The 12,917-nt window shown below is 37.9% G+C and overlaps 1 protein-coding gene across 2 annotated transcripts in view; it reads right to left on the bottom strand.

Moving 5' to 3' along the window:
* The window catches only part of PRIM2 (DNA primase subunit 2), a 355,938-nt gene that overhangs the window by 143,747 nt on the left and 199,274 nt on the right, over positions 1-12,917 (bottom strand). For both annotated transcript variants that reach the window (XM_043591715.1, XM_043591716.1), the window contains one exon: positions 4,353-4,425. In XM_043591715.1, coding sequence (XP_043447650.1) covers positions 4,353-4,425 — 73 coding nt within the window. The remainder of the gene's footprint in view (positions 1-4,352; positions 4,426-12,917) is intronic.

Raw genomic sequence — 12,917 nt, 5'->3', positions numbered from 1 at the left:
TGTCTCTTTCTCTCTCTCAAAATTAATAAATAAACTTTAACAAAAAGAAAACCTTTTTAATTTATGGTTTCGATTGCATTCTCTTTGACTTCCTCAATATCCTTCTCCCAAGACAATTCTCATGCCCTCACATATTTTTTCGCAAGTTCAACTCTCCCAAAGCAGGAGCAGGTATCACTTTGTTTGCCTTTGCTGCTCCCTCTAGGGACCATCCAGTTTCTTTATCCTCTCATCTTAACAACTTTGAAATTCTTCCATCCCAAACCTAGTCCAGCCAGGCCTCTATCCTCCCTTGTCAGGTCTACTGTTTTCATGTGTTCCTTCTTGTATCTTCATACTATTACCAAATTATTTTTCTTAAACATTTTTCTAATCCAAAAACACCAATGAATATTTAACCTCCTTAGTATGAACATTCAAGGTTCTGTCGATGTCTGTAACTAGCTACTTTCCAATTATGTGCAACAGAACAAATAGGTATTAGGTGGCTTGGGAAACAAGAAGATGAATACAATGTAATTTTACCCTTTAAATCACTTACACAAAATAAAAAGAAAGAGTCACTATTATACAACTAAAACTCACATAAATCAGTCATATAATGGGTGCTCTAACAAGGGCATAAATCAAGTGCCATGGAACTAGGGTAAAAAAGCCCAGTGTGTTACCATACCAATATGAATCCTTTTCAGTTGGGTTATTCCATGAACACATGGTCATGTTTTGTATGTTCCTTCTCACTTTTGTCACTCCACTGGCCCTGCCTGGGGTAAAACCCTTCCTACTTCCCATGCCATCTAGCCAAAGCCAAGCCATTGGTCAAGACCCAGTTCAACTTCAGCTTCCTTTGGCACAATTCCTTGAACACTGTTTACTCATTCAATCACTAAATATCTACTGAACACAACTCTGTGTGCAGCCTTGGGGAACTAGCAGTGAACAAAGAAGTCAAATACCCTGTCCTCAAAGAACTTACATTCAAATGGGAGAAGAGACAATGAATGCAGACATAAAGGTAACATCTAATTCCAAAAGCCTTGAAAATAAAACAGATTAATGGGATCAAGTGTGAACAGGAAAGGAATACTTTAGGTGGCCAGTAAAGCCTCTCTGAGGAGTTGGCATTGCAGCTATGATCCTATTTTAAGCAGGATTCCAGTCAAATGAGATCCAGGAATACTGCTTCAAGTAAAGGAAACAAAAGCAAAGATCTTGAGAAGGAATGAACATGGTGTGCTCCAGAGATAGTAATAAGGTCCAAGTGGTTAAACGTGTGAATGGGACAGAATGGAGAAGATGAAATTGGAATCATGAGTACACATGGCATTATAGGCCATAGTTATAAGTTTGGATTTTAGTCTAGATGTGATAGAAACTCAATAGAGGGTTCAGATCAGAAGACTGACATGATGTGATAAACAAAGAGAACTCTGGCTGTTGTGTAGTGAACAGATTATATACGGAAGCAAGGAAGATACTCTGGAAGTAATCCAAATAATGGAAATGGAAAACATACGGTCTAGGTTGGTAGCAATGGAACAGAAAAATGCTTATGGATAATGAGCAGACAAAGGAATTGTAAGACCAGAGCATGGATGAATTATCAACATGGATGTTGCAGAGGCGAAGAACAGTAACAAGAGTAATGCTAGTGCAAGAGACCATGACAGCATGCTACAGTCACCCGTGAACAAGAGCAGGAGACAGGGACGCAGGCAACAAGGAGAACTGTAATGGGATTACAGGGCTTTAAAGGAGCTATAGCTCTGCTAATGGAAGGCAGGAAGGCAGAGAAATGGTTTGGAAATGGTAAAATGGACCAAGGAAGATACATCTCATACCAAATTAAGGTGTGTGTGTGTGTGTGTGTGTGTGTGTGTGTGTGTGTGTGTGTGTGACAGAGAGAGAGAGAGACAGACAGACAGACAGACCAACCGACCAAGAGGCACAGGAGAAACAACATCATTGAGAGAGCCAGATTTCAATGAGAAGAAAAATCTAAAGAAAACATTTGAAGAAGAAACTGAGAATATCAAGGGATGTGATAATGACATGCTGTTATAAGGACGAGGCAGTACAGAAGTTAGGAAGAAGTACAGATAAAGATACACTTAATCAATTTAGCACAGGGTCTCAAGCATAGACCCACAGATATGATCATCATAGCACTTAAGATAATTTATCATTATATTGATTATTTATTATTTACATGTTGTCTACCTCCCTCATGTAAGGTCCATGAAGGTAGAGGAATTTTCTGTTTTATTCACCTCTGTATTCACAGCACAGTGGCTGGTACATAATTGATGAGTTCAATATATATCCAGTAAATTAATGATTATATTTCTATGTCTTCCCACAGTATCCAGTGAAGTTCACAGTTGCTTGTGAACGGCAGAACATCTTGATTGAATCAGGAATAGAATTAACTTCTAACCATTCACATAGTATAAACACAAATCATATGGCACAGAGGAAGTGTTAGAGATAATAACTGTTTGAGGAAAGTAAAGGATGGGGCATCCTTGAGAACAAATTTCAATTCAACTGTACAAAGTGAGCAATCCTTATGTTATTTCTAGACATATTAACTGCAAGTACTTGATTATAATTTTTCCAAACAGGAAGACAACCTATTCATTCTGGTCTCTAAAAACTCCTGGTCTCTCCCTACTCACCTTATTCTTATTTCCAAGCATTAAAATGTCAATGTATTTTTAATTTATTGTAAATAATTTGGTAACTGTCTAAATAAAGATTATTTATGGCTGGTTTAGTTTCCCTTTTTGGGGTACAGCAGAAATTCTACAATGCATTAAAAAGAAAAACTCTATAAATTATAGTAAAGCATACTACTCTTTCATTCTACAACAGAACCACAAAGTGAAGTTGAAATGAGCTGTCCATTAATCTAGTAGCAACACAAGCATGGGAGCCTATACTTAGTGTTAATGAAATCAACTGTAACCTACCAAAATTCATATGTTGAAGTCCTAACCACCAAGACCTCAGAATGTGATTGTATTTGGAGCTGGGGTCTTTAAAGAGGGAATTAATATAAATGAAGTCATGCGTGTGGGACCCTGATCCAATGTGACTGGTGTCCTAAGAAGAGGAAGAGACACCAGGGATGCACAAGCACACTGGAAAGACCACGTGAGAACACAGGGAGAAAGTGGCCACCTAAAAGTCATGGAAAGAGGCCTCAAATTTGCCAACACCTTCATCTCAGAATTTTAGCCTCCAGAACTGTGAGAAGATAAATTTCTGTTGTTTAAGGCATCACCAGTCTGTATTATTTTGTTATGGCAGCCCTAGCAAACTTACCATTTTCCATTTCTCTTTTTCTCAATGTATAAGGTTGGTGTGTAGGTAGGTGGGTGGGTGGGGCATTCATTTACTCATTCATTAATTCACTCAATGTATTTTAAACTTTTTTAAGTTTGTTTATTTCTTTATTGAGAGAGAGAGAAGAGAGAGAGAGATAGTGTGTGCTTTAGCAAGTTACTCAGACTCTCTATCCCCCAGGTTTCCGATCTTTCAAATGGAGATAATAATGCTTGCTTTTCAGGGTTGATAGGAGATTTGAACTAAAATAACTTCTGTTCCAAAATCTGACATATGGGAAGTAATCACTATTTAAAACAAGTAACATCTGAATGTCTGAATAGCACTTTGCATGTGCAAAGAGTCCTTACCTATATCCTCTAATTACATCCTTGTTTTTTTAATGTTTGTTTATTTGTTTGTTTGTTTGTTTATTTATTTATTTATTTATTTATTTAGAGAGTGAGAGCTGGGGAGGGGCAGAGAGCGAGAATCCGAGCAGGTTCCACACTGTCAGTGCAGAGTCTCACACAGGCTCTAATTCACGAACCAGGATACCATGACCTGAGCCGAAATCAAGAGGTGCTCAACCGACTGAGCCACCAAGATGCCCCTATTTTAAAGTTTATATATTTAAGTAATCTCTACACCCCACATGGGGCTTGAACTCACGATTCCAAGATCAAGAGTCACATGTTCTGACTAAGCCAGCAGGCGCCCTTTTAGGTATAAGGTATTTAAATATAAATATACAAATACCATTTAGCTATCATCACCTAAAAGAATACCCCTTTGGAAAAACTGATTAAATTCTGTTCATCAGAATGCAAATAATTTCCTGATTAAGTTTGATTTTCCTATGATTACAAAAATTCACCTGTATAGAACATGGGACTTCCTTTAAAAATGGTTGGCAAGCAATAAAATGAAATTCTCTCCCATCTCCTCACCCCAGAATAATCTTTGAAGAAAATCTGTGCTTCCTCATTGACAAAGTTTCAAGTTTAGAAGGATGCGATGCTTACCGAATCAATCTGATCCAAAGAAATCTTCCCAGCATTTCCCTGTGTACTGTAATCTTGACCAGTGTAAGAATGACTAAAATTAAAAAGAAGAAAATATTAAAATAGGATTTTTACAACATATTTTAATCATTTCAAAGGAAATTTATTCTGATACAGATTAAAATCACAATAAGACATTTTACATATAAACGTTGGCAGAAACATAGCCAAGTATTTTAAAGGTATTTAACAGAATACATTTAAGTAACTTACTCAAAAATAATACAAAAATATAGTGACCATCTGGATCCCCTGACTTCTAAAGTGTCATTTCCATTTCTTAGAAGCATAATGCAATTTATTGTTAAAGTTCAAGTCTCTACTATTGATCCCTTATTAACAGCAGGGCAGCAGAGCAAGGGATACAATGGAGCTTAAATAAGGAACCATCACTTACTAGTGTGGGTCCTTCAGCAAGTTACTCAGACTCTCTATACCCCAGGTTCCTTATCTGTCAAATGGAGATAGTAATGCCTGCTTTGCAGGGTTGATAGAAGGTCTGAACTGAAGTAACTTCTCTTTAAGGACCTGACATATGGTAACCACTGTTTATTAAAACAAGTAACATCTGAACAGCACTTGGCACATGTGCAAAGAGTCTTTATCTATATCTTCTAATTACACTCTTGGTTTTTTTAATGTTTTATTTATTTTTGAGTGAGCACAAGCAGGGGAGGGGCAGAGAGAGGAGGACAGAGGATCTGAAGCAGGCTCTCAGCTCACAGCAGAGAGCCCGATATGGAGCTTGAACTCACAAACCCTAAGATCATGACCTGAACCAAAGTCAGACCTCAACCAACTGAGGCACCCAGGTGCCTTCATCCTTACTTTCTTTTTAACTTTATTTATTTATTTTGTGAGATCATGATGTGAGCAGAAATCAAGAGTCCAACGCTCAACCGACTGAGCCACCCAGGGACCCCAATATCCTCTAATTACATCCTCACAACCCTGAGAGTGTTTTAACTTTACATTTAACAAATGGGGGGCCAGAGGAGCTAGAGACTTGTAAGATCAGAAGGCAAGTTTACAGTGCAGTGGGAATTCAACCTTTTATTTCTCAATTCCCTGTTTCTTGACTATACCACACCATCTTCTTCGTTGCTGTATTCTCATTTTCCTGTTGCATTATTTACAAATTAAGAAGCAACATGGTATCTATCATCTAAAGCCATCTAACTTTGTAAATTTTCTGCTTCTTGACACAATGCCCAACTCCAACACTGATTCAGATGCAGACATTCAGGAATGACACAACAAACAACAGCTGCGAGATTACATAGAAACCCACAGTCAAACCAAGGTTTATGCAGACTCCACAACTAAAGAAAAATTCTGGAGTAAAGTAGCACTACAATCCTAAAGAATTCCAGACTCTCTACCTAATACCTGCTCAGTATAGACTCTTGCTGCTAAACAACACACACACTCGAGATGCTCTGTAGAAAGGCTATTAGTCTTGCAATCAATCCATCTGCTGATTAAACAATGGGTATGAATTATGAAGCAAAACCAGAGTATATCTTGGGATGCTGCAGCCACTGCCTAGGAGACTGTTCCAAATGTAGATCTCCCATCCCGAGAGTTCTGCCTCCATAGGCTAAGAATGGCCTCAGAATTAATCTGAGAGCAGGAGTAGCAGAATGCCAATGAGTAGTACAGGATGATTCCCAATCTCTAAAACACATTTTCTTGCCTGTGGTATTATTTCTCCTTTCAGTAACATATTTTGGACAATTAATGTATCACTGGATTCTAACCATTCCGTTTATCATAGTAGTAGCATGGCATACAAAACTCATGCTAAATTAAGCCAATAGTAGTCTTCATTTAATTTTAATATTTCACATTTTAATATACAGTATAACGGAGAGTTGTTTCAGTGAAATCCCCCAAATAAAAACCTATTTCACTTTCCAACTTATATTACAGTAGAGCAAAGAGGCAGCATGAGGCAATGGAATTAGCAGTAGGCTAGAATCTAGAGATATGTTCTTATTTTTTAATCATTAGTTTGGCAAACTGGGGCAAGTCATTTAACTGCCCTGATTTGCACTATCCTCATTTGTAAACAGAATTAATAATGCCAGGCTTGTCTAACAGAAATACTGGAGAAATGAAATGATATATTCAAAGTGCTAATTAAAATCGGTAAACTGTATTTTAGTACACAAAGAAACTGCAGTCTTGACCATGAAGCACAAAAAGACAGGATGGGAAAGGAGGCAGCATGATCCTACAGAGGAGCCATCAACCTGCTAGGAGGTACTGGGACACTGTTGACCTTTACAAGCTTCAGCTTTTCAGTCTACAAATACTGTTTAGGGTTCCTGGGTGGCGTAATCGATTAAGTGTCTGACTCCTGATTTTGGCTCAGGTCATGATTTCACCGTTCTGAGATCGAGCCCTATGTTGGGCTCCATGCTGAGCATAGAGCTTGCTTAGGATTCTCTCTCCCTCTCTGCCCCTCCCTTGCTTGCACTCTCTCTCTCTCAAAATAAACATTTTTTAAAAAGGACTATTTAGATTTAAAAGATTAACAAATACAAATGTCCTCTATAAATGGTAAAATGATGCACAAACATGACTACTTATTGAGTATACAGAACCAAATGATATACTATCCCACAAAGAAGTTTTTCTCAGCCCAGATTATTGCAGTATACTAAATACAAAGAGAAGATATTTAAGAGGATACACACTTGCCTGAATGGCACTATAAAATACTTGTTCCTCCACAGTTTAATGGGCTATGCAAAAGAGCTAAATTTCAAGGGGGAAACAAAAGAGACTGGTAGCAATGATTAATGTAAAGACTAATGAGTATAAATAACTACAGACAGAATATAAGGAAACTGTATAGAGACCTCATACTTCTAAAAATATTATCAATAGACAGAAAGATGGCCACCAGCCAACCCCGTAAGGGCAAGCATGAAACCCATGGGAGGAAAAATGACACAAATGAAGATGTTAAGCACCAGAATTAGGAATGAGATTTCTCCTCTACTCATTCATGATCAGAAGGGGTAACTTATATCTTGGTTAGGGAGTTGGTACATATGGCTATTTAATACATGTTTGAACCAGTACTGGATGGATGAAACGGAGGTGGCAGGAATTTTCAGATACAGTACAAAAAAGGCAAATCACAAGAAGTGTTGCACCCAACGCTATGTAGGCAATAAAAAACTATGAAAAGATTTAGGCAAGAATTCACATAAATGTTTATACTTGAGAAAGAAAGCAATGTGGAGAAAGAACTAAAAAGGGCAGTGCCTGGGCAACAGAAAATCAGTTGGAAGAACACTGAAATACTACAGGCAGAAAAGGTGAGAGGCTGAAGAAAAGTGGTGGCACTCGATGGAAAAAGGAAGGCAATGAAAGAAGAAAAAGAAACAAATAATGCCACCATAAATGGATAAAAATCCTTAAGAAACAATTCACATGAAACTGGCTCTTTGGCTTTTACTTGGAAGTGCCAAGGGATGTTACTAACTGAGATTCATAGCAGGGACCCAGGAAAGGTGAAGCACTCTGTACCACATTCAAAGCCCATGTCAGCTTTGTATCATCCTGCTTCCAAGTGAAAGCAGCTGCTACACTAACAAACAAAAATATAAAAAATGGACTGTCAAGATACATTCTTATTTTCACGATTTAAAAAAACAGATCAATTTTATGAACATTTTTTAAATCGCTGTATTGGGGAAACACAGAAATAGCAAATTTTAACAACAAAAAATTGGTTCAAGATACACACACACATACACACATGTGGGCACGCAAACTCACCAGAAAATACTGTTTTCTATTTTAAATAATCAGTTTTATTTTGAGAAACACTCACTGTCACTTATGTACAATTTTCAACAAAGGAGATTACGTAGGCAACTTCTAAGCTTCTAAGCTTTCCAGCTTCTAAGCTTTCATTAGAGAATAAATTAAGATGTACCACAAATACCCTTTTTTCAATACAGCAAACCAAAGCATGTTAATGGGACACAAAATTCAAATTATGTCACTAATAACTATTTTGTGAAATATGAAGAGGAACTTTTGATCACAGAATCTTGAAAAATCAAGGTTTGACTTAATGCTTGCTGGTAAGGGATTAGGAATTACAGTGATTTATTTAGGTGCATCTTCCATGCATAAGTTATCTCTTACTTGCTATAGTAGCAAATGAAAGACACAAAGGGTGAAATGTTACAGTTTTCTCAAGTTGCCAAAGAGCCAGAAAAGTAGTGAAAACATAAAGATGTGATTCAGTGAGTATTCAATTACATTAGAATACTATCTGAACACATCCAGTTGTATAAGGATACAGCACAGTTGCGAAAATGTAACAGTTAACTACAATGTACCTGAATCATAAATAATTTCACTCCCCAGCAGAACCATGTAAATGCATAAAGCCCAAGGACAAAGCTTAATTTGTTTAATGTCATTAGATTGTCAGACTCTCTAACAAACTTCTCCCACATCCCAGCTGTTGTCCTCATCAGGATATAACAGATTCTAACACAAAACAAACAAAATCCCCCAAAACTTTCAAGAGTCCCTTTAGCCACTCAATCACTCATTAAGCATCTCTGTGACCATGGAAGAGTCAAAAAGTAATGAAGGATCCTGGGGCGCCTGGGTGGCGCAGTCGGTTAAGCGTCCGACTTCAGCCAGGTCACAATCTCGCGGTCCGTGAGTTCGAGCCCCGCGTCAGGCTCTGGGCTGATGGCTCAGAGCCTGGAGCCTGTTTCCGATTCTGTGTCTCCCTCTCTCTCTGACCCTCCCCCGTTCATGCTCTGTCTCTCTCTGTCCCAAAAATAAATAAACGTTAAAAAAAAAAAAAAAAGTAATGAAGGCTCCAGAGACAATTCAGAAAGCACAGTGTGGGGAGTGCCACAACAATGCTCAAAACAAACGCTCCTGGAGTCCACAGAAAACAGGTCTCTTTAAAAGAAGGGTGTGAGGAGAAATAACCAATGTGCAGCATTAAAGCTTCTTGAGCAAATAAATGGCACTGAACAGAGTGATATGTGTTGGAAACACAGACCTGAGGCCTAGTACAGAAGGATGAGATAAGAGGAGGACAATCAGCGAGAATCAGGGACTGCAGAGTAAGCAGAAGAGCAGGAGATTATAGTCAGAAAATAATCTGAGCTCAGAGGTTTAGAACTAGGATGTCATGACCACAGAAAAGGCAAAGTCCTGGTTATTTTAGTACTCTTATCATTTGCATGCAGTTTACCAACTGCATGCATATGCATTAAAATATTCTTAAATTTTAACCAGGTTCATAAAAGTATGTGATGTCATAGGAATTTAACAAGGTTATTGGAGGGGTTTAAAAGTAACTATGTGATAAGGAGGTGGGATTCTGGGCTAATAAGAAGGTCTTTCTCAGGATCTGGAGGGTGGGCACGTTATCAGAGGGACAAGCAGAAAGAGATAAGCAAAGCCACGGAAATCTTTTTTTTAATGTTTGTTTTTGAGAGAGAGAGAGAGAAAGAGAGAGAGAGAGAGAGAGAGAGAGAGAGAGAGAAGTGCAAGTGGGGGAGGGGCGGGGAGTGAGGGAGACACTGAATCTGAAGCAGGCTCCAGGCGCTGAGCTGTTAGCACAGAACCTGACTCTGGGCTCGAACTCTCGAACCGTGAGATCATGACCTGAGCCGAAGTTGGTCATTCAACCAACTGAGCCACCCAGAGGCCCCAAGCCATTGAAATTTCTTTAAAAAAAAATTTTTTTAAGCATTTATTTATTAGTGAAAGACAGAAAGAGACAGAGCATGAGCATGGGAGGGGCGGAGAGAGGTGGAGACACAGAATCTGAAGCAGGCTCCAGGTTCTGAGCTGTCAGCATAGAGCCCGATGAGGGGCTCGAACTCACCAACCAGGAGACCATGACCTGAGCCAAAGTCGGATGCCTAACCGACTGAGCCACCCAGGTGCCCGCCCCACCATGGAAATTTCTAAATCAATTTCTTTACAGATGAAGAAGTTGGGTTATGTAGTGGAAAAGACAAGGAGAGGCAAAGGAGGGGGGAAAAAAAAAGAAACTGAAATTGGGTAGATAGGTCCTATAGTGCAGGTTTCTAAACAAAAACCATTAAAATTAAAAGCAAACTTTAAATCCTATCTCCTTTTCCAATTACATAGTGCTAAGTCACCATCTTAATGAAAATTTGAGGTTTTGTCAAGTTTAAACCTTTAAACACCTAAACATACTTCAAGAGTCAGGATGCCTGAGTGGCTCAGTAGGTTAAGTGTCTGACTCTTGATTTCAGTTCAGGTCATGACCTCCTGGTTTATGAAGTCAAGCCCTCAAGTTGGGCTCCACAATGTCGGAAGGGGCCTGCTTGGGATTCTCTCACTCTCTTCTCTCTCTCTGTCCCTGTCCTGTGCACGCTCGCTCTCTCTCAAAATAAATTAATCAGCTTAAAAAAAGAAAAAGAACTAAATATATGCAAATTAAGTATTTTCTAAGAAAAGAGAATTTTATGGTTGTATACAAGAAATCCTTTGATTACACAGAAGTAATTCAGTGACTGTCCGTATTTTTTTGTTTTGTTTTGAGGCGATGGTGCTAAATTATCTAATCTCTACAGTAAGAGAATAGCATACAAAATAAAAAAGCATTTTATTACTGTATCATTTGTTCAATAAACTTACACGCAACTTAATTAAAACTCAGTCACATTTGAGGAACTTTTTCCTCCCCTATTTCCTTGCTCATTAAACAGTAAGAGGTAAGCACAGTTAGTTTTCCAATATAGCTAAAAATCACAGTAAATAGAAAATTATAAAGCTAACAGTTTCAAATGAATTAAAACCTGAAAGGTTGAAAAGACTTTCAAAATATCCAGAATACATATCTATGTAACCAAACTTAAAATGATCCTAACTGAACTCAAACTGAACAATTCAAGGGTGGGGTGGTGGAGGGACAAATGAGACAGGAAGGTATATTTAATTATATCAACACAGAACTGGAGTTTTCCCCCAAACACTACCACACAACATCTACTTTACAGAATAAAAAATACAGTGGATATACATAAAGATAAAGCTGCACACATTTGATCTGTGAATCACAGGTGAAAGGCAGATCTACTCCTAGTCTTTGTAAAAACGAGAAATTTAAGTCCTGTTCAATACACCACAAATATCAATATGAGCACTTAGGTACTCAATAGGGAACTGTTTTTGAGTGTTGAAACTGAGCACTGGAAACAAAATGAAGAAATTATATGAAAGTGGATCTCTGAGTCTCCACTGCAAGATTAGCTGGTTAAGGAAAAAAAAAAAAAATAGTCTTTTCATGCTGTGGTGCTTATAGTTAGCAGAAGAGGGATCATTGCACCTTGGCTCCAAGAGTGGATTCAAGAGCTCTGCTACTGTGACATAAATGCCACAGGGCAAAATGGACAAAATGAGAGGTCAAAAGTCAGCTTTTCACAGGTGATCACTTCTCCAATCATTTTCTCCCTTTCTGACTATATGAAAACGTGATGGAATAAACAAGGAGTCATGGAATAGTTATAACACTTCAGGAATTCTCTGCAGCCCCCCTCCCTGCATTTGCATACATTTTCCAAGTCCAGTGTGCTCAAGGCAAACACGTGGGCAGAACAGAATAATAAGGGAGTAAGTAGAGTGATGAAGATGACAGATTTCAGAATCCACTAGTCATGGGTTTGCATACACTCGCTATCTCTGTGACTTTGTAAACCCCTTTTATTTATTCTTTGCTTCCTCACTGGGAAACAGACATCATAAAAGGGATCACAAAAGTACCTTCCTCAAAGGGCTGTTGTGAGGATCAAATGAGGTATCTGTCAAAGAGTTTATCGCATTTTTCACTCAAATTGTTATCATTATCATCACGAACATCCAGGCTTAAATTTATTGCATTTGAACATTTTGGTTATTGATTTTCTCTATTCCTAAAATTCACCAGCTTCATCTCTTAAATATTAGTAAATATGTTTCTTTCCTACCTTCTTTATACTATCACATAAAATATTTAGTTTGCAAGTGGAATAATTTAGATGTCTTTGAATAATCTCATGATCTGGAAAGTTTTGTCTAAACTAACACTCTTAGGAAGTTTACAAAGTGTAAAAATTCAACATCAAACACAGGAGATTTCAATGGAATCCAGTCTTGTAGAGCTACAACATTGTCCAGTATAGTAGCCATTTACCAAATGTGACTACTGAGCACTTGAAATGCAGCTTAGTCTAAATTAAGATGTTCAATACATGTAAAGTATACACTGGGTTTCAAAGACTTAGTATGAAAAAATTACTGTAAAACAGTTCACTCAACTTTTTTCATATAATTACATGTTGAAATGATATTTTGGGTATGAGTTAAACAAGGTATTATTAAAGTTAATTTCACTTAAGTAATTTAAAATTACCTATGAAGCTCACATTTGTTTCCTGGGGCAATCATGTTTTCACTGGACAGGACTGTTACAGAGTGAGGAGGACATAATGACATTAGGCAATCAAATGATTCTCT

The sequence above is a fragment of the Prionailurus bengalensis genome, chromosome B2 (assembly GCF_016509475.1).
Source record: "Prionailurus bengalensis isolate Pbe53 chromosome B2, Fcat_Pben_1.1_paternal_pri, whole genome shotgun sequence".
Lineage (NCBI taxonomy): Eukaryota > Metazoa > Chordata > Mammalia > Carnivora > Felidae > Prionailurus > Prionailurus bengalensis.
Note: the sequence above shows the minus strand (reverse complement) of the source record. Positions and strands in the feature narration are given on the sequence as shown.